We start from the raw sequence: 21564 nt of genomic DNA on the forward strand, positions 1-21564 counted from the left end.
TGTGCTCGCAAGTGACATCCTCTACGTCACCACGCTCGAGCGTGGTGATGTCATCGCGTCCACCGCTCGCCCGGGCCGTGATGTCACCGTGGTTAGGACGCCCAAGCTGGGCCGTGATGATGTCATCGAATCTCCTCGCATGGGCCGTGGTGACGTTAAACGAAGTTACGTCCCCATGCTACGCTGTGATGATGTCATCGTATCCCATCGCCCTGCCCGTGGTGACGTATTCGCGGTTACGTCACAAGAGCTCACGGCTGTAGTGGACGTCATTAAGTCAGCCTCGCCCGGGCCGCGGGGACTTTGAACGCGGTTGCGTTTAACCGATATGACGTCATCACGTCACCCTCGCCCGGGCCGCGGGGACGTGCTGCTGTGAACGCGGTTGCGCTGGGGCGTGATGACACCATCACGTCACCCTCGCCCGGGCCGCGGGGACGTGCTTGCTGTGAACGCGGTTGCGCTGGGGCGTGATGACGTCATCACGTCACCCTCGCCCGGGCCGCGGGGACGTTGCTGCTGTGAACGCGGTTGCGTTGGGGCGTGATGACGTCATCGCGACACCGCGTCCCTGCAATGGAGAACCTCGATGGAGGAGACGGTGGTGGAGGCGGCTGCGGCGGCGGCGGCGTTGTCGGCGGCGAGGAGTTCGCGCAGTGGTGCGTCAAGTACGCGGAGGCGCGCCGCCTCTCCGAGGTCGAGGCGAAGCGCGACCCGCACGGGGAGCCCTTCAAGTCGAAGTACGCGGCGCGGGAGCTGCTCTACGAGCTCAAGCGGGCGCTGAGCGGGCGCGGTGAGGGGGGAGGAGGAGGAGGAGGCGGCGACGAGGAGGAGCGGCGGCAGCAGCAGGATCAGCAGCGGGAGGAGGGCGAAGGGTGGGAGGCCACCGGGGCTGCCGCTCCGGGAGGTCGCGGGGAGCGCCTGCTGAGCGCCGCGCTGGAGCTGCAGATCGGGGTGAACCTCATGGAGACGGAGGAGCTGGCGGGCGCCGAGGAGCACCTGGAGGCGTGCCTGAGCGGCCTGCGGGCCGAGGGGCTGGCGCCGGATGCCGTCTCCGTGCTCATGCACGCGCAGGTAGCGGCTCTAGTGGGGGGGTGAAGGGGGTGGTCGCTCGCCATGTCGCGCACATTCACCGCTCTCTCAGCGATGGGGAGCACACGCCCGGTGCGAGGGTTTTGTTTGCGGATTGCCGTTTCCGATAGACCTCCTCTCGCGTGTGCGCGCCCCCTTACGTCTGATATCTGAATCGCAATCATTCAGTCATCCGTGCAGAAATCCGATGAGCTATGAAGTCGGGGCGGGTCAGAGCGTTCCAACAAAGAGTACAAAAACACGATAGGATAAAAGCAAAATAATCTTCATAATCTCAATGCATGTTTGTAAATGTGGAGAGGAAAACCGGAGGACCCGGAGAAAAAAATTTCATACGACCACGGGGAGAGAGAGACATGCAAACTCCAAATATACAGATGTCAGGGTTGGAATCAAACCCCCGACCTCCTGCATACCAGGCGAGGAAAATAACATCAAGCCATATGGGTCGAATATGCGACGTTCTTCTGAATCTATTCGTTTGCCCCATCATGCATAACACAGGTGTTATAGGTTGTTGCGTTATCAGCAGACCGTCCAGCAACATTTTATTTTTGGACAAACTCTATGCTCCGATAGCTATGGTCCCACTGACCAGAGTGGTGAATTATTTGTCAGAACAGATGTCCAGTATGGGTTGGTCAGCAAGTTGGTCATTCAACCCAACATATAGATCAACCAAAGCCTGAACTAGTCCTTCAAAGTACAGTATTTGGCCTTAATTTTATAAAGCACCATTTAGACCGTGATATTACTTTACCTTCTACATATTTGCTTTTGAGGGAAAAAGACATTGCCACCCTTAAATAAACACTTTTTAATGTCCATTCCACAGAATCAGCTGGGAATTTTGTGGGCAAACCGGGACGACATGAGCAAGGCACGAGTCCTTCTTGAGAATTCCGAGGCCCTTTACAAGACCTTCATGAAAGAGGTGAGCACAGACAACCTGCGTAAAAATAGGGCTTACTACAAGTTAACAAATTGGTTCCGTTTTTCTCAGTTAAGGTGTTGAAAAACACTTTTTTTTATTTTGGGTATTGCTTTGCCTTTTTATTGAAAGTGTTTTTTTACTTTATTGCAGGTTGGAACTCCTCCGTTAGACATCCACGACTTGTTTACAAGAGATGATGACAAATGCTCGGAGCAACAACGAAGATTAAGGTAAATTGTCCCAATGCCAGGTACTGTTGTATATGTCGTAAACGTCCTACCATGGGACTCTATAGTTCAGGGGTCGGCAACTTGTGGCTTCGGAACCGCATGCGGTTCTTTAAGGACCCCTTCGTGACGTTACTTATTAAGGACCCACCGTCTCGTATTCACACGCATTGTGGCTCTTGAAATATTGAATTTTTTACAGAATCCGAAAAGAATAGACTTTTCTTGTTATTTTGGTTGCCGACCCCTGGTATAATTCATACCGCTGGTTCAGGGTCAACCAAAAAAAATTAATGCCATCTTATTAATAATCCAAGCAGGGAAACTTGATATGTGCAGAGACCACACAAGGGATTTACCATTGCCTAGGAACCGTTTTGGCTGACAGCTGGTTCTCTGATGAACCCCTTTGAAGGTAAAATGCATCCATGTTTCCCCTGCTGCGGACTGCCATTAATGTCTTTCTACAAGGCGTGTGACGTGCAGGATTGAGTGGCGTCTGTCAACATAAAAACATTAAATTGTGAAATTATTTTAATTACATTTGCGGAAAATGTGTTTTAAAAAAATGGTATGCATATATGGGGTGCATATTTTGATCATTTACCCTGATTATGGCCTTCTGCCCCTGTCCTTAAATTTCATATGACCAACATGATGAGTAGAAAACCAGGTGAAAGTGGGACCCTGGTCTAGGCATGTCATCTCTATAGTGCAACACTCACTACCACTGGCAGACAAGTTTCCAGTAGGTCAATGGAAATCACTATAGTGTGGTGGTATTTGGGTGGTCGTACATTCATTGAAGGCAGATGAGCTTCCATGAGACTAATTCTCACCCACAAACACTGGGAGGAGAGTGGCTCCCTGCCACTAACTACCACACCATGATGTAAGCTATTTTAGATATTCTCCTAGTTTGAGAATTGTGTTCAGTACAGTCAGGTAACCATTGTTGTTGTGGGTAGTGGATTAATTGACCCATGTTCACCACTGTGCACGAGTAAGCAATATTAAGACAATGAGTGGAGACATGCTGGGCAGCATGGAATGGGAGTGAAAGGTGGTGGACACTTTCCCATGGCAGTGCAGGTGAAGATTTCTCACGTGGGACGTGATATCTCAGAACCAACGCTTCTCTACAACATGTAGCTTTAATCAACGTAGAGTTTCTCCAGCATTTTTCTGCCACTCTTTTAACATCATGGTAAGTATTACGGCGCACATTGCTGCCTTATATGTAAGAGTATTGCAGAAACCAAGTTAAGTTTTTTTTTTAAGTGTCGTATGTATGTAGAACTTCTTGCGCACCGTACTTAGCCAACCGTGCTGATCGAAGGTTACATGTTTGATGAACGATAGATGATGAAGTGGCCGTGACAAACCCAAACCTGTGTGTGTTGCTGGTCCAGGTTTGAGCTTGCGCACACCCACACCCTCTACTACCTGGCTCAAGCGTACAAGAGCGGCGAGGAGAACGAGAGGGCTGCACGCTACTGCCATTTGACACTGCAGCGTCAACTCCAGTGGCAGCACTACGACCCTGTTGAGTGGGCGACCAATGCCGCCACTCTCTCCCAGTACTACGTGGCCCACGTGCGTACATTTATGTTTTCAGTAATACTCCCGCATGTCCCTTGATATAATCTACAATCTCCCTCTTTTTTTTCCCTTCAAAACCTCTGATCCATATTTGTTTTTGGATTCGGTCAAGTGGTACCTGCCTGCTTTGAAAAATCTATTGTTTATACAGTTTTGCCTTAAATGTAAGCTAAATATTTTTTCGGTGAATTAATCCAAAGAAAATAACTAGATTGAATGTTATGTCTGTTACTTAATGCGGGGTGGAGCAGATGTAAATCACTTATATATATTTGAAAGAATACATTTACAAAATAATACGGAATATTTTTCTATTGTAGGTGGACTACACTTCATGTTAATTTTGATGTTACCAGGTGACTTATAGGTCTACACGCTCACCTGGCACTGATAACGCCACTGAACTTGGGTTTTAATCTAGGCGGCCACGGTGATTAGAGAGGGTTCTCAAGTACTGTATAGTGAGAGTTTGAGGGTCTTAGCCCAGTCACCAATGGCTGCACACAAAATTTAGATCTGCCATTAATTTGGATGAATTGCACCACCTCTCCAATAATATTTACCATACATATTCTATTTTTAGTGATTACAACTCTTTGCATGTTCAAATCTCAATCTCGTATGCATGAAATCAACTGAACCACAAGAGGGAATATAATGAAATACACCTCTATTAATCTTTCCACATACATTTTTTTTAATCCACCAGCATATTGGCTTTTCAGACCAATATTATTCAGCTGCATTTGTTTAAAGAAACTCTGAAATGGTTATTTGCTCTTGATTATAAGCTTTCGCAATTGCAGGAATTCATACTCTTTGGCTCTTTCGGTAAAGTCAGGTAGATAGGAACATAAGTAATAGATCACGACATTACGATCGCAACAACAAGCAATCGTCTTCAGGTGAGAGAGAGAGAGAAGCATGCCGTTGTGACGAGGCATTATATCGATCCGAGAAGGGGGGAGGGGAGGCCGTAACGGGCGAGAGGGTGAGGGTGAAATTCACCTAAGCCCTCTTTGAATTTCACCCCCACCCTCTCGCCCGTTACGGCCTCCCCTTCTCGGATCGATATAATGCCTCTTAACAAAGGAATGCTTCTCTCTCTCTCTCACCTGAAGACGATTTCTCGTTGCGATCAAAACGTCGTGATCTATTATTTTACTATCTACGTGACTTTACCGAAAAAAAACAAAAAGTATAGTTATTTGCTGTTACGGTTTCATCAACAAAATCTAGCTTCTTGACTTAATGCTTTCGTGACTGCAGGAATTAATATTCCTTGGGTCTTTCGGTAAAGTCACGTAGATAGGTTCCAAAAACTATGACGGTTCGATCACAACACAAGTGATCGTCATCAGGAGGAAAACAGAGGGTGAAAGCTGCTAAAAGCAGACTGTTTTAAAGGTTTTAAATGGGTGTAGCCCAAGGGTCATAAACTAAGTGGGCGGGACTAGTGATGTTAATGTGATAAATTAGCATGCTAATTTTCGATTTAAAGCTTTCGTGACTGCAATGATTCATCTTTGGTTCTTTCGGTAAAGTCACGTAGAATGAGAATAAAATAATAAATTGATAAAATAAAATAACACAATAATATTGTCACGACGTTTCGGCCACAACGCAAGCGGCCTTCATCAGGTGAAGGGACGAGCCTGTCTGGTAGGACAGCGCTGGAGTGAAAAAAGCCACGTTCAGATCACGACCTTTAAGCTTTATGCTAATTCCTTTGTCAAGGCGCTTTGTTTCCTCTCACACAGCTTAAAGGTCGTGATCTGAACGTGACTTTTTTCACTCCAGCGCTGTCCTACCAGACAGTCTCGTCCCTTCACCTGATGAAGGCCGCTTGCGTTGTGGCCGAAACGTCGTGAGAATATTATTATGTTATTTTATTTTATCAATTTATTATTTTATTCTCATTCTACGTGACTTTACCGAAAGAACCAAAGAAGATAGCATGCTAATGTAAGATCTACGTGACTTGACCGAAAGACCCAAAGGCTATAAAAATCGAGTTTGTTTTTTAAAAATAGGTTGTGAAACAAAAATAAAACACTTTTTAAAAATATTATATTCATTGAACCCATTTTAACAATCACAACAGGAGCATTGAGCCCTCAAATTTGTTGTATGTTTAATGTGGAGAGACGACTGGAAGTCTATATTTTTTTTGTAAAGACGAACTCACGCTGGTCAGCGTTGCAGGAATTGAATGCACACATGGTTTTCTTGGTGGTTGTTACAGCAACGGTACCGCGTGGGCCGGCACTGTTTGGCAGCCGCAGAGGTGGTGTTGAGTCAGGCCAAGACTCCTGTGGACACCGAGGGTAAGTGTGCCAAATGTTCTCCACTTTGTATTCCATTCAGGTTCTTAATTCATTTTTATCCAAAATAACAAACATAGTTTTGATTTAAAGCTTTCGTGACTGCAGTAATTCATATCCTTAGCTCTTTCGGTAAAGTCACGTTGAAGGGAAACAATAAAATAATAAAATATATATAAAACTATAAAAATTCTCACGACGTTTCGACCATAACACAAACGGTCATCATCAGGTGTGAAAAACCAACGGCAAGAAACATTTGAAACATTTCAAATGTTTCTGGCCGTCAAGTGTTTCTGGTCGTTGGTTTTTCACACCTGATGATGACCGTTTGTGTTATGGTCGAAACGTCGTGAGAATTTTTATTGTTTTATATATATTTTATTATTTCCCTTCAACGTGACTTTACCGAAAGAGCTAAGAATATGAATAACAAACATAGTGTTTTTTTGGGGTTAGATTGCGTAAATATATAAATGTGCCGTTAAAACCCGCCACCACCCGACACAGGCAACTAGTAAGGGTTGTCACGTAAACAGAACGTGGCCAATTCGTCACTACTACAGCACACCGGTGTGTTGGAGAGCCAAGCCACAACGTTTGCAATCTGAGTACAACGTTTTGCCACTTATTACAACTAGTTTCATCAGGCGACAGCCAGATTTGTGGACAAGTCCACCTGTTTCGTTCCTTATATAGAGGCGTAGATGTGGTGACCACCCTTCTGTGCTCTTGCGCAGAGGCGGGGTGGATTAATGAGTCAACGTACATTATGCGTGTGCATTATGTGAGCCCTTTGAACTTGTCCTTCCTGCCTATTGTGTGTATTAAAATATCCGTGCCAACGGTGATCCCTATTGAAGTATAGTGCCCTTTATAGATAGGCATGCATTAAAATAATGTATTATTTGATTATTTGCTTCCACGCAGCACGAAGGCGGTAGCTGTCCGAATGGTTAAAATTATTTTGTATTCCTTTCAATTTCGATAGATTCTCTAATTAGTCTTGGCCAGTAGTAGCTAGTTTTGCACAGAACTTCAACATTATCAAAATAATTTGAGTGTCCTTGTTGGCACGTGTGTTCTGCTACTGCTGACCGTTGTATTTGGATTGAAAGTGTTTGTCAACCACAATTGTGATAACATCCTTTGCCAGTCATGTTTACTGTCCATTAATTGTTTCAATGTGATACAAACATTTCTACAAAATTATGATTTGCACTTTGATAATTGCGATATTAACTTGATTCTAACCACAAACCTCTGATAATCTGAGGCATCGCTGTCCTCATTAAACATTCTCTGATGTTTTAACCCAAATAAACCTCTTATGGATGATATTGGTCGCGAAAGCCTACGTGTTAAACCAAAATAACAAAACTTGTGCAATCCTCCCAATACTCCTTCCGCTCTGGCTTTCTCCCACTATTTGTAAGATTGAGCTCATTCGTTCGACCCTTGTGTTTACCCCTCTCCTCAAAGCTCAATTTCCTGCACTTTCCTCTCCTCCATGCTCCACTGTCCCTCCTCTCTCCGTCTTCATGACTTCTCGAGCTGAACTCCATGGTTATTTTCAAAACTCACCCTGCCTCTTCCCTCCTTGACCTCATTACTGCCTCCCTTCTTCCTTTCCCTCTCCCCTTGATCCTTCCCTACCTTTTGTCTCTTTTCAACTCCCCTCTCTGCATTGGTGTCTTCCCTCCACCTTCAAATCCCTTGTCCCCATCATTCCAGGCAATTACCGCCCTATATCAGAATCAGAAAGGGTTTTATTCGCCATGAAAGTTCACACCGACACAGAATTTACTTTGGCACGATGGTGCATACATTCAACACATAGGAATCTAAAATCTTAAATAAGTTTTAAACAAGTCTTACTATAATATCTATTTTGCCTTGCTTTTATACAATTCTGGAATGTCTTGTTCATTACCGGCTCTCACTCTACATTTCTTCTCATTCCCTCTATCCACAATTACAATTTGGGTTTTGTCCTCTCCATTCCACCGAAACAGCCCTTTTCAATGTCGAGGACCATCTTGCAAACTCATTCCATGCTGGTGTTACTTCAATTCTCATTCTTCTCGACCTTTCCTCCGCTATTGAGACTGTTGATCACCCCACTCTTCTTTCCTCTCTCTCCGACCCTCTTTGACCCCTGATCTTTCCTCTCGGATTTCCTCCAGCCTGGCTGCTATCCAGTTCGGGATGTCACTTCACTTTCTCTCTCTTAATCCGTCCAACACATTCAATTTCTTTGCAGCCTCTTTCTCTCCCACCATCTCCTTACATAATTTCTCTCATGCCTGCTTCTACTGTTCTGAAGCCTGGTGTCACCCTCAACTCTTACCTTTCTATTTTCACCCACATTGCCTTGACTACTCACATCTGTCACTTTCACATTCTATATCATGAAAATCTGCCCTCTCCTTTCACTTTCTGCTGCAAAACTCCTGGTTCAAGCTCTGATCTTTAACCGTCTATACTACTGCAATTCTCTTCTTCTTGGTCTCTCTGACTACGCACTCCCCTCCAAACAATTAAAAAATGCTTTTGTGCGGGTTATTTCCAACCTCCCAGTTAATTCGCCTATTCTCCATCAACTTCACTGGCTTCCCGTTTTCTATACTGCTGTATTTTCAGATACAGTGAGGGAAAAAAGTATTTCATCCCCTGCTGATATTGTACGTATGCCCACTGACAAATAAATTATCAGTCTATAATTTTAATGGTAGGTTTATTTGAACAGTGAGAGACAGAATAACAACAACAAAATCCAGAAAAACGCATATCAAAAATGTTATAAATTGGTTTGCATTTTAATGAGGGAAATAAGTATTTGACCCCTCTGCAAAACATGACTTAGTACTTGGTGGCGAAACACTTGTGGGCAATCACAGAAGTCAGACGTTTCTTGTAGTTGGCCACCAGGTTTGCACACATCTCAGGAGGGATTTTGTCCCACTCCTCTTTGCAGATCTTCTCCAAGTCATTAAGGTTTCGAGGCTGACGTTTGGCAACTCGAACCTTCAGCTCCCTCCACAGATTTTCTATGGGATTAAGGTCTGGAGACTGGCTAGGCCACTCCAGGACCTTATTGTGCTTCTTCTTGAGCCACTCCTTTGTTGCCTTGGCCGTGTGTTTTGGGTCATTGTCATGATGGAATACCCATCCACGACCCATTTTCAATGCCCTGGCTGAGGGAAGGAGGTTCTCACCCAAGATTTGACGGTACATGGCCCTGTCTATCGTCCCTTTGATGCGGTGAAGTTGTCCTGTCCCCTTAGCAGAAAAACACCTCCAAAGCATAATGTTTCCACCTCCATGTTTGACGGTGGGGATGGTGTTCCTGGGGTCATAGGCAGCATTCCTCCTCCTTCAAACACGGCGAGTTGAGTTGATGCCAAAGAGCTCCATTTTGGTCTCATCTGACCACAACACTTTCACCCAGTTGTCCTCTGAATCATTCAGATGTTCATTGGCAAACTTCAGGCGGGCATGTATATGTGCTTTCTTGAGCAGGGGGACCTTGCAGGCGCTGCAGGATTTCAGTCCTTCACAGCATAGTGTGTTACCAATTGTTTCTTGGTGACTATGGTCCCAGCTGCCTTGAGATCATTGACAAAATCCTCCCGTGTAGTTCTGGGCTGATTCCTCACCGTTCTCATGATCATTGCAACTCCACGAGGTGAGATCTTGCATGGAGCCCCAGGCCGAGGGAGATTGACAGTTCTTTTGTGTTTCTTCCATTTGCGAATAATCGCACCAACTGTTGTCACCTTCTCACCAAGCTGCTTGGCAATGGTCTTGTAGCCCATTCCAGCCTTGTGTCGGCCTACAATCTTGTCCCTGACATCCTTGGAGAGCTCTTTGGTCTTGACCATGGTGGAGAGTTTGGAATCTGATTGATTGATTGATTGCTTCTGTGGACAGGTGTCTTTTATACAGGTAACAAGCTGAGATTAGGAGCACTCCCTTTAAGAGTGTGCTCCTAATCTCAGCTCGTTACCTATATAAAAGACACCTGGGAGCCAGAAATCTTTCTGATTGAGAGGGGGTCAAATACTTATTTCCCTCATTAAAATGCAAATCAATTTATAACATTTTTGACATGCGTTTTTCTGTATTTTGTTGTTATTCTGTCTCTCACTGTTCAAATAAACCTACTATTCAAATTATAGACTGATCATTTCTTTGTCAGTGGGCAAATGTACAAAATAAGCAGGGGATCAAATACTTTTTTCCTTCACTGTACCTTACACGAGTCTTCAAATCTCTCCATGGCCTTTCCCCACCTTATCTTGCTGCTCTCAGTGCTTTTTACATCCCCCCTCATGCTCTTTGTTCCCAGTCCTCTCCGTCTCAGTCCCTCCCTCTTCCCTGCTCCCAATCTCGTTTTCGATCCTCCTCCCTCTTTGCACCCTTCCCCTGTACATTAAGCAGTCCCCCTCAACCTCCTTTCATTCCTCTCCGAAAGCTCCACCTCTTATGCATTGCCCATTCCCTTCCTCTTCCCTCTCCTCGCCCATTCCCTCCATCCTGTCCCTCCCTCCTCCCTCTGTTAACGGCCACTCATTCCTCGGCCCTTGCTCTCCCTTGCCATCTAAATCACTTCTAAACTTTGAAAAGCGCCTTAAGATAAGGTGCTCTATAACTATACAATAAAATAAGTTAACTGAATATTGGAGTACAGTAAACCCTCTCTATCCGTGAGGGTTACGTTTTTGAAAACACTCGCGAATACAGAATTTGCGAATGCAGAAACCTTGTTCCAATGGGAAAATGGGGTTACGTTCCTAGTAAGAGTGAACATGGGTGGGGGGGGGGGGGAATGGTTAATGTTTAATAACAATCACTACAATTCATAAATAATACATTATAAAGAACAATTGATGACGATCGAGGTGGTGTTGATGGTGAGGAATTCAGAAGGATGACTTCTTGAGAGATGCAGGTGTTTGATAACGCACAGTTGTTATCATTTTAGTACAACTGTGGAGTGCTCGCCACAACAATTTCCCTGATTTCATTCGTGTCCTTTTTAATGGACCTCACAGTCGACCCGTTTATACCAAAAAAAAACCGGGCAGTCAAGGGGTCGTGCCTAATCTTCGCAGACAGTTTCAAATGTAACAACATTCTGCGCACACCTCCCCGGTGTCGGTGGTCTGTGCACGTCGTACACTCGTGAATACTGGAGTCCAAGGAGTTGCGAATAGGGAATTAGTATACATTTAGTAACTCGTGAATATGCGAACCGCACAAATTCATAACTCGCGCATAGCGAGGGTTCACTGTATGTTTATAGTGGCCATCCTGTGGAAAGGCTTGTCCATACCATTGGAATGTGGGCTTTCAAATGTTGGCTCTGCCACCAATGGAATTGTGCTACACAATGCATATTACTTAAAGGGCAATTTTGTTGCCTGAATGGGATTTTAGTTTTAAATTAAGGATGTGCATGATTTTTGTATATACACTGCTATGTGACATTATTGCAGAGGCGGAAGATATGGACTGCGCGCAGAGGATTGCCCAACGACAGGCGGAAGTGGCGCGCTGCTGGATCAAGTACTGCCTGAACCTGCTGGAGGACTCGCGCAAGCAGCTAGAGGTGGGCCCTTAACTAAAACACACGCACACAATTAACTTGGCCACATCGCTCATATACATGATGACTATATCATCATTGACCTCTGTAACAGAGTCTACAATGACCCGGGTCGCTTGGGGAGAGTGGCAATGGAGTCACCAGGAATCGTACCTTGGTAGTGCTCGTCGGCCTGTTTGTGTGAGTCATGGAACATGCTGTGTGTGTGCCACGGGAGGGACGAGCAGTGTGAGCACATGGAATTTGGTCTCCGGGGTCCGAATATTTTATTCGGACGTCGGTGTACAAGTATTATCATAGCAATTATACGGTTTTTGGTAATAGTCAAGGTTTGGATAAAGATTGGTGTCAGGATTAGAGACAGGGTCAAGTCTATAGGATTAAGGTTCGCGTTGGGGGTAATTACGTCAGCAACGACGAATGATGTAAACTGCCGGGATGGTTAAACTGCCACAGGGTGCTGCGGTGGCGAGATGTTAACTACCTCACGTGGTATACAGGCGGTCATGGGCTCGATCCCAACCCTGACGCATGCTGTATGTTTGGAGTTTGCATGTTCTCCCCATGGTCACATGGATTTTTCTCCAGGTCCTCTAGTTTTCCCCTCCACATTTAGAAACGTGTGTAAGAATTTGGCTGCTATACATTTGCACATGATAAGCCACTTTGTTGAGCTAACATTTGTGGCCCGATCGCTGTACCCCAGCGTCAGAATCATATGGAATGTCAAATAGTGTTTTACACTGACATCAGGTGCTTGCCAACAGCACTTTCCACAGATACTGTAATATGAATAAACAAGGGCGATACAGTAATTGGTTTTGTACAAGTGCTGCTTTGCGCTTCATTTAGGAGAGGGAGGTTCACGAATGCATCAGTAGGTGGCGTTAGGGTGGTGTGAAATTAATGTTCGGTTGTGCTAAAGTGAACCAGCATCTTTGTTACTCAATACGCCCATAGAGGTCACAATGGTAATATAAAGGCTGCTTGGGATAGCTTTTCAGATATGGAGTAGTCCCTACTATCTGCAAAAGTAATCCTGACAAAACTTCGGTTTTGCACACTTGCCATTTTCCCCTGGCCTTGGTTTAGACTTTAAAGTCTGAAGATCAATGTGGAGCTCTCATGGCCTACTATCATCACTCAAACCAAAGCTGCCACTCCACTCAACACCCACTTGTCATCATGAAGATTACCTCACGCACCACCTCCACAATCCACCAGATGGCACCGCACACCAACTACCTCATCTCACAATTCAGCACGCATTGCCAGTTGCCACGACAACTCCACACCATCGAGCACCGCGCTTTGCAATCTCCAGTTCACCAATGCTTCATCCCCCCCAGTTCACAGAGAAGAAAAGGGGTTCCACAATCCTAGTCGGGTAACGCCGCATCTTCTTTGTCACCGGCTGATGTTCGGTGGCAGCCTTCTGCTGCTTCCGATTAGCCCCGCCCTGTTCCTGCCCTGCCTTAGACTTGATCTGTGGCCTTCGCCTTCATTTTGGGAATCCCTATTACTTCAAGGACGCTGCTGTGCAGCACAGTAACCTTTTCCCCATTCCGAGACGACTGCAAGTTGCAGGGTGGGTGTCCCGTTCACTGCCGAATCTCGGAACACGCAAGCGGTCCAGCGTTAATTTTATTTAGAGAGGCGTAGCGGCGCTGTTTTTAAAGACTCGCCGCTGAGAACCGTAGCGACACGACCACACTCTATGATACCTGGTGTCAAACTGTGCCACACGCCCTCCCGCATGGCCTTGTGGGAGCATTGGTACCGATAAAGTTATTTTATTTTAGCTTTGATTCTGAATCGGAAGAAAAACTGATGACATATTTGTACGTACTTGTACATCATCGGAATGGGAAAGGGTTAAACTATACCATAAAACTACTGCATAGTGCAGGATCGTAAGCTGTGATTACAGTTTCGAGTGGGTGTTGAGTTTGATTCACCTCTCTTTCAATCCCCACTCGTGCTGTGAATACTGTTGGTGGTGGAACTCACCTCCACTGTAGCTTGGTGTCTCCAAGTTATCTGTGCTGTGAGGTCTCCTTTTAGACACATCCCCTGGTCATCCCTACCCAATGAGTGAGCATCTCCACCTAATACCGTTACACCTGGCTGAGTACCAAATTGTTCTAAATCATAACTCTGCACACAGTTCTAAACAATCTGCTGCTTGGTCTAAAATGCATGCCAAATCAATCAGTGGTGTGCAAGCAATGAATCACCTGCTGGGCAGATGTCATTCCCCCTCCATGTGTGCAAGTCCCACCAATCTTAAGGTGGCAATTCTGCCACTCCATGAGTGATACTGCACTTCCCCAAATGTGCACGTTAAGCCTATCGCAGCTCAGTCACTCTCAATTGATTGTCGCGCATGCACCGTGACTGAATGCTCGATTTTCGCAGTCATCTCAGGATCTGCATGGTCGACAATCTGCCCACCTGCGTAGGTACTGCACCACTTCACAGAGAAAATGCTCGAAATGGCACCACTCAAACAGCTCACAGTTCTCATCAGCCACTCCAGCATCCACTTATTACAATAATAATTACAGTGAAACCTTGGATTGCGAGTAACTTGGTCTGTGAGTGTTTTGCAAGACGAGCAAAATTTTAAATAAATAATAATTTGATAAACGAGCGATGTCTTGCAATACGAGCAGTACGTACAGTATACGCTTTGTCTTCCGAGTGTCACGTGATCACAACTGAGCCAATGTTTCTTCTCTCTCGCTGCGGGATTGTGGATAATCATCTCCCATGCTCGGTCTCAGTCGGCGTGCCTCACTCGTATAGTCAACATCCGTGCGAGCGTATACTGTTTACTACAGTATAGTGTTGTGACCACGTGTATGCTGTTTACTACAGTATAGTGTTGTGACCACGTGTGTGTGCGTAAAGCATTTTTTTTTATTTTGTGTCCAAGTGTAGTGACGGTTCTTTAGTAACTGTACTGCAAGTGAAAGTCGTCCTACACAATAACCCTCCTCCTCTCCTCTCTCTCGTCTCTCTCACACCAGCCACGACTAAATGTAATTAATCAATTTAATTACTTTATATTAAATTTAAATAATAAAAATATAAAAAGGTATTTTGTATTAATAATTTTTATATGAAAATAGTATTTTTTGGGTTGTGGAACGAATCATCTGAGTTTCCATTATTTCTTATGGGAAAATTCGCTTTGATATACGAGTGCTTTGGATTACGAGCACGTTTTCCGGAACGAATTATGCTCGCAATCCAAGGTTTCACTGTACATTCAGTAACATTTTATATAGATATACCTTTAGCTGTAATGCTCCATTTGACTTAATGAGGTAGGCATAGCGATTTGGGGGATACTTTATTACCAGGCCTGCATGCCAGCATCTCTCATCTCTGTAAACCAGCAAGGAAAGCAAGGCAAGCAAGCTAAAAGCTAAGCGAGAGTAATTCATTGCTCGGTGTTTCACATGTTTTGAAGATTAATTCTATCGTTTTATTAAGCTATGCCATTCTTGATTAGCAAGTATATGTCATATAGTTTACCATTATTATCCATAATAAAGGTTTTTTGGGTTATATGGCATAAGTATAAACGTGTCATTAACCCACCACCACCCGACAAAGCCAACTAGTATGGTTTGTCACGTAAACAAAACGTGCCAATATGTGACAAACCTTAATAATTGGCTGTGTTGGGTCGTGGTGGGTTTACGTCACATTTATATTTACGCGATCGAACCCAAAAACACATCTATTATGTATATGTCGTATATTTAGGTTAGTGTGTGATTTTATTAAATAAATTAAATTATTCTTAATGAATGTATGTGATTTAGCAAGAATAATGGATGTGATTTAGCAATATCATCATTAGGTAGCAATAAAAATGAATATTCCTTTAAAATCTGGAAATTGTTCATGATCTGGTTACAGTCATCACCGACAGCCATGAAATATCCACTACAGGATGAAGGCCTCCTCAAGCCAGCGCCAATCTTTCACAGTCTCGCGACGTAACTATCTTGCTCTGACACATGAGCTGATTCCATTGCTCCATCTCTTCACAATTCCTGCCCTCTTGGGCACGTTTCTTCCTTTGGCTGTCTTCATCCCTTCTAGCAACGTGTCCTACCTAACCTCACTTTTCTTAACAGCCAGATTCTGAAATCCATGTGTTCCTCTTCCCGTGTCAGTGTTATTCCAAGCGTGCGCCTGCCTCTTCATGCTTCTTTGCAAACTTTTTAGATGTACATGTCGGGAGATGTAAATTGTTTCGGGAAAGAGTTAATTCATTTCTTTAGTATGAGGAAAGCAAACCCTTTCACGTTTGCTGAAATGCAAAATTTGGGTCAACTTGATTTGAAGTAACATAGTTTAAAACATTGAGTCGAATTTTTTAAAATGTAATTATAGTGCAGGGAAAATATGTACTTAAACGTTATGGCAGATAGCAGGTGATGTAGTTCTTGAACTTATTGTTATAAAAAGTAAACATTAAATGTGACCTTTTCTACATGTATCTGCAGGATGACATCAGTGAGCTGGACACTGAGCGGCAGTTAGAACTGCACGCAGAGCGTCAGCGCCAGCACGAGCAGGGTAATGGTGACATGGACGGGGACTGGAATGGAAACAATGAAGGTAGCGACGGTGCAGATATAAAGTTCAGCAGCCTGGTGAGTGCTGCCGATATGTTGGAGGCCTTGGCTGGAGCAGAAGAGCGTGTTCCGTGCCGCAAAGCACTCAGTTTCCAGGAGGCGCGAGAAATATTCCTATTTGGGCAGGCACGTGTGACACAAGCCAAGGAATTCTTCGTGCTGGACGGCCATGCTAGCGACTACGTGCAGATAGTGCGCGATCAGAGTGCTCTGTTCAAAGCACTCGCCTTCTTCGAGGAAGATCTGGAGAGGCGCTGCCGCATGCAGAAGCGACGTGTGGACATGCTGGAGGGCCTCTACACGCAGCTCAACCCCCAGTTCTACCTGACGGCGTGCCGCCAGTTGTGCTTTGAGGTGGCCGACACGTACTACGACATGATGGATCTCAAGGTGGCGTTGGCGAACCACGCGGAGCAGTTGCAGCCACAGACCGTCAAGAAGATCAACCTGCTGGCGCGCGCGGCCCTTACGCACTACCAGAAGTTCCTGGACTCGCTCTGCAACTCGCGGGGCGAAACGCCAGCGACGTTGGACATCGACGTGGTCCGCCCGGCGCTTGTGGCAAAGTTCCGCATGGGTCGGCTGCACAGCAAATTGATGGTGTCCGACACGGCGAGCAGGCTTGCCAACGCGCGCCTGTCGCTCGAGTGTTACCGTTATGTGGTGGATTACTGCGACCAGAATCCAGATGTCGAAGAATTGGCACAGCCGGAGCTGGAGCTCAGCAGGGAAATGGTCACTCTGCTGCCTGCCAAGATACAGCACATGGCGGCTGGCAGCCAGGCCTTCAACTAGAGCAGTCACATATGTGTGCTTCCTGTACATGACGACAATAGCACTATTTCCAATGTTCCATCATGGGAAACTACATCTAAGTGTTTGACGTTCTGTAATTGGAGCGATAAAATCTAGTTATTTATTTATTTTAAAGTTAGAGTTTAGTTTTTTTTGCATGCCAATTTGTTAATTTAAACGGGTCAAAATCATCCCTGATGTTCTCATTCTTTTGACTGCTATTATTTCCAATAAGTTCTCCAATACAATGTAATTTTGTGTTTCATCATTTGCAGAATGCAGGGTCCTCAGACCACCTTAAGCTTGGTTGGTGGATAGTTTTCAACAATGTGCTTCATTGTCTGTATTGTGCCGCTGTTACAGTTCTGGTTGTCGTGAAAGCCCCTCCAGTGCAGGCTTACTACAAACAGGCCTTGGCCAGTTGGGAACTTGGGATGAGCAGAGTTAAGGCACGGCGCCGAAGTTCAAACCCAGCTGGGCAGATCGTGGGGTCGTCCACGAGGATTCGGTTCCTGTTGACGATGCAAGCCACTCGTGCTACGAAGACCTTGCCGGTACATCCTGGCGGGGCACGTTGGTCCACGGTGGGTGCTGTGATGACAGGCAGCAGTAGGTGGGCTAAAGAGAGCAACGTCCAGCGCAGACTTTGGTTGTCGCGAATCCTGTCCCGGTAGCGTGCCATTCGCAGCCTTCCGACGGATATGTGGAACTGGTGGCTAAGGGATGGGAGTCGGTTGATGAGCTCCTGAGATGACACGCATTGCCGAATGTGCGGATCGTGTCTCACCCTCTTGTCTTTTGAGGCAAATGTTCAGTTCGTGGCAGCACTAGCATTGTGACGGTGTAACACACACGACGCCATCTTGGTAACACTCGGCAGAAGACGCTGCATCTTCCATCGTTTAGTGGGTGTGTGGGAGGTTGTTGGTGTCGTGGTTAAACAAGGTAGCCACAAGAATGTGACTAAGGAAGACTTGATTTACCTCCTTAGAGCATTTGTTTTTTTTCCCATGTATACTCTGAACCACCTGTCATGCAGAAGTAGTTTGATGATATAAACCATGCATCTCAGCAGGATTCTGAACATCTTAAGCAGGCCACTGTTCCCGACTGTCATAGGCAGTTGTTAGGTTCAGTAAAACTGCCAATGTCTTGAAGTAAAAAAAAAAGTTCTCGATTAATGTTGTAGGCATCAGCACTTGTTCATATGTGCTATAGCCTCGTCAGAAGCCAGCTTTGTTTGACACTCAGGATGTCTTCCACTTCTGGTGATCTACGTTGGAGGATTGGACATTGCAAGACTTTGAAGCACGCAGAGGGCAGTGATGTCGGCCACTTGCTCGCAGCAAGGGTTAAGTCTTTGCCCGGTTTCGGAAAGGGCGACGACTTTGAACTTGTGGTAGATCTTGGTTTGGCGTGAACGTTGCGCACCTTTGTACCGGTGGCTGCCGGGCCGCTTCCAGGTCGACGAATTAAGACTCCCCGTTTCTGACTAAATCTGGTGAAGCCAAGCTCCTCTGTTGCCTCAGGTTTGGTTTATCCAATAAATAAATATCGTGCCCATTATTAATAGTATTTTGTCATAGAAATGCCTGACGATGCATGGGACATCATATGGCAGTTGATATAATGTGGTGGTGGTTGGTGGCTGAAAGGATAGTAGTTGTAACTTGTTCAAGTGTCTGTTAATGTCATGTGTTTGTGTTGTCATAAAGAAGGAACAAATGGAAAGGTGTGGTGGTATCAATTGCATTGGCGATGATCTCATAAATTGACCTTCAACGGACTGTTGGAGTTTGTCAAGGCTGAATTGGAGATTTGGTATACAGACAAGCTCAGGGGCGGAGCCAGGATTTCAGGCCGGGGTGACATTCAACAAATTTTAATTTCAAGAATGATTAGAGAGTCAGGCTTTTGAACTGGACACCATCGGTTGGCGACACACTCCGACAATGCAGTTGCACGGAGTCCGCCAGACCGAGTGTCGTACACTTGTACGCAGAATGTCACCCCTGTCACCCCCCCTGGCTCCGCCCCTGGACAAGCTCATTCGCTCGCCTATAGAATGTGGAGTCTCAATCAAAATAAACAATTTTGGCAGTAGCTCTGTGGACCAGCAAATTCTCAATCTTGACGTTCCACGTATAAATAACAATATTGTTATATTTTAATACTGGCAAGAAAGGTCCCGTATTAATTACTGGATAAGTCTGTTCATCCGTCCTTCTCTTCGAGGTCAATGCAATTAATACCTCGAGGTGAGCACCATTTTGTGGAAAGTTCAAAGTTGGTTCATGGATAGAGTTGTCCAGCATGTAAGTAATTGGAATGTACACCACTGGCTTAAGACCATCAAAGGAAATTGATACTGCTTGGTGTTCTTCAAGGCATGGGAGGCACTGATTGGACGATGCTATGCTCACGAATAAGCTAAATAGTGTTGATCCTGGAGAGTGCTTGTGTCGGTGACCACCATGCATGAACAGGCGATGTGGGCGATCGAGGGCAGTGCAGCAAAAACCACGTTCTCTACTGCGCACACCTTTACCAAACCACACTGACCAGCGCGGTGAAGTCTGGCCAAATAACCCTCGCTGCCTGCACGGCATGGGGAGCCCTCATCCAGCAGCGGATTGACAAATGGGTTGTTCGTAAAGGTGGAATTAGCATAAAGTAGAATCGATGCTTTACTGAACTTTAATGTTTAACAACGTAATCTGTAAAATGTCAAATATATTGTCTAGATTGAGCTGCTATGTATATACTGTAAATACTTTCTGTCAGGCTACCCTGTGAGTACATGTTTTCCCATAATGCTGTGAAACGTTAATATTTATATATTTTTCATCTTGGCACGTATTATTTAGAGGTTGCCTGGTGGCTTAAGAGTGCCTAGCCAGCACTACCGAGGGCCTGGCTTTATCAGAATGAGAGATCCAGGGCAGTGGATGACGTCACCCTTGGTTACCACTGACTGCACCCAATTTTGTTTTATTTGGTCTTGCACTGGATTTATATCGGGTTGACTGTCACGCAATGAACATTTATTCCCTGTAGTAGACTGGGTGGAAAGGTGCCCCCTCCAAAGATATTTGAGAAGTCGTTCTGTGACGGCTCCTTCTGCAGGCCACTCTAACATGGGTGAAGGATTCATCCAGGAGATTTCTCAACGAATCCTTTGTATATTGACATGAAGTTGAAAGTGTCATTGAGATACAAATATAATTGTGTCATCAATGTTTTTTTCTCATTGTGCTCGTGTTTTCAGATGGTAGGAATTCTATCGTTGATGTTTTTGTTGCAAACTGTACGTTCTTTCTTGTGCACCTGATTATCATTGATTTTTAAGTAGCATCACTTCATCATGAACAGACATTGTCCAAGCATCATAATTGTTTCTCATATTTGATTAGTCTATTTTTCAAACGCTGCTTAGCAGCCAGTATTAACCTATTATATAAATGTGTAACGTCAAGGGAATTTAATATAAAAAATATTGCAAGTGCATTTAAAAGTAACACAAGTACTGTTGCAATGTCCTATTTAATTACATATTGGAAAACGTGTACGTGGGTTTTAGTGTTGTGGCTTTGTGTCTCTGTGCTCGGCTTGTACAATATTACACTCAAGGAAGATGCAAACCCATAAAACAAATAGCTATTATATAACAGATACTTGCCAAGGCTGTGTGCTGGGCTGTCCAAAATGACCTTGAAGTCATGTTAGTTAGGAAAACAGACTTCAGAATTATAGTGACATTCCTTCAGTGAGAATGCTTAGTTTAAATAAAATAACATTTTCGTGTTGCTTCTTCCTATAATCTCCACAGGAAATAATATTTGTGACTGCTTGAATGCAGCCTTTTTTGTTTTTTGTTAAACGAATAAAGAAGTCGCATGGCACAGTCATCGTGTTGTCTGTGATTGTCACTGCAACTATCAAGAGTCCAGCTATGAATGTTATTGAATTATTTGTAGGTTTCGAGTGAGTTGATAGGGGTGGTAATATTTACAAGTTATTTTTCTGTACCGTTTTCGGGTTCTTCATTACGCATTTAGTTGTAATGAGCTATTCTAAAGTGTTACAAAATAAGATATGGTTGACCAACAATTAAAGGCAATCGGGGACATTGTGTTTGGACCAAACATAGCACAGCACATTATCTGCATGGCATACCTGTCAAAACTAATAACAGTTCATACTTACAACTAAACTTCTGACTGTTTTCGCGTTCCATGACAAAACCTATAAGCAGCAAGACAAGAATACATTAAAAAAAATCCCATCTTGAGCAAAACATTTTATAAACACTATGTAAAAA

General features: G+C 44.7%; 2 protein-coding genes across 2 annotated transcripts in view; one reads left to right on the forward strand and one right to left on the reverse strand.

The window, feature by feature from the left end:
• Window positions 1–670, reverse strand: part of SUPV3L1 (Suv3 like RNA helicase) — a 30962-nt gene extending 30292 nt beyond the window's left edge. The window contains exon 1 of the mRNA XM_032951943.2: window positions 586–670. The gene's annotated coding sequence lies outside the window, so the exon portion shown is untranslated. The remainder of the gene's footprint in view (window positions 1–585) is intronic.
• On the forward strand, window positions 27–21151 carry KIFBP (kinesin family binding protein). The gene is made up of 7 exons (XM_032951945.2): window positions 27–1074; window positions 1928–2026; window positions 2177–2256; window positions 3666–3849; window positions 6101–6182; window positions 11681–11793; window positions 16317–21151. The coding sequence occupies exons 1-7, from the start codon at window positions 547–549 to the stop codon at window positions 17241–17243; spliced, it is 2013 nt and encodes a 670-aa protein (XP_032807836.1). The 5' UTR covers window positions 27–546; the 3' UTR covers window positions 17244–21151.
• Window positions 21152–21564: the final 413 nt, after the last annotated feature.

Source organism: Petromyzon marinus, chromosome 11, assembly GCF_048934315.1.
Source record: "Petromyzon marinus isolate PM22_M1 ecotype Great Lakes invasive population chromosome 11, UKy_Petmar_22M1.pri1.0, whole genome shotgun sequence".
In the NCBI taxonomy this organism is placed as follows: domain Eukaryota; kingdom Metazoa; phylum Chordata; class Hyperoartia; order Petromyzontiformes; family Petromyzontidae; genus Petromyzon; species Petromyzon marinus.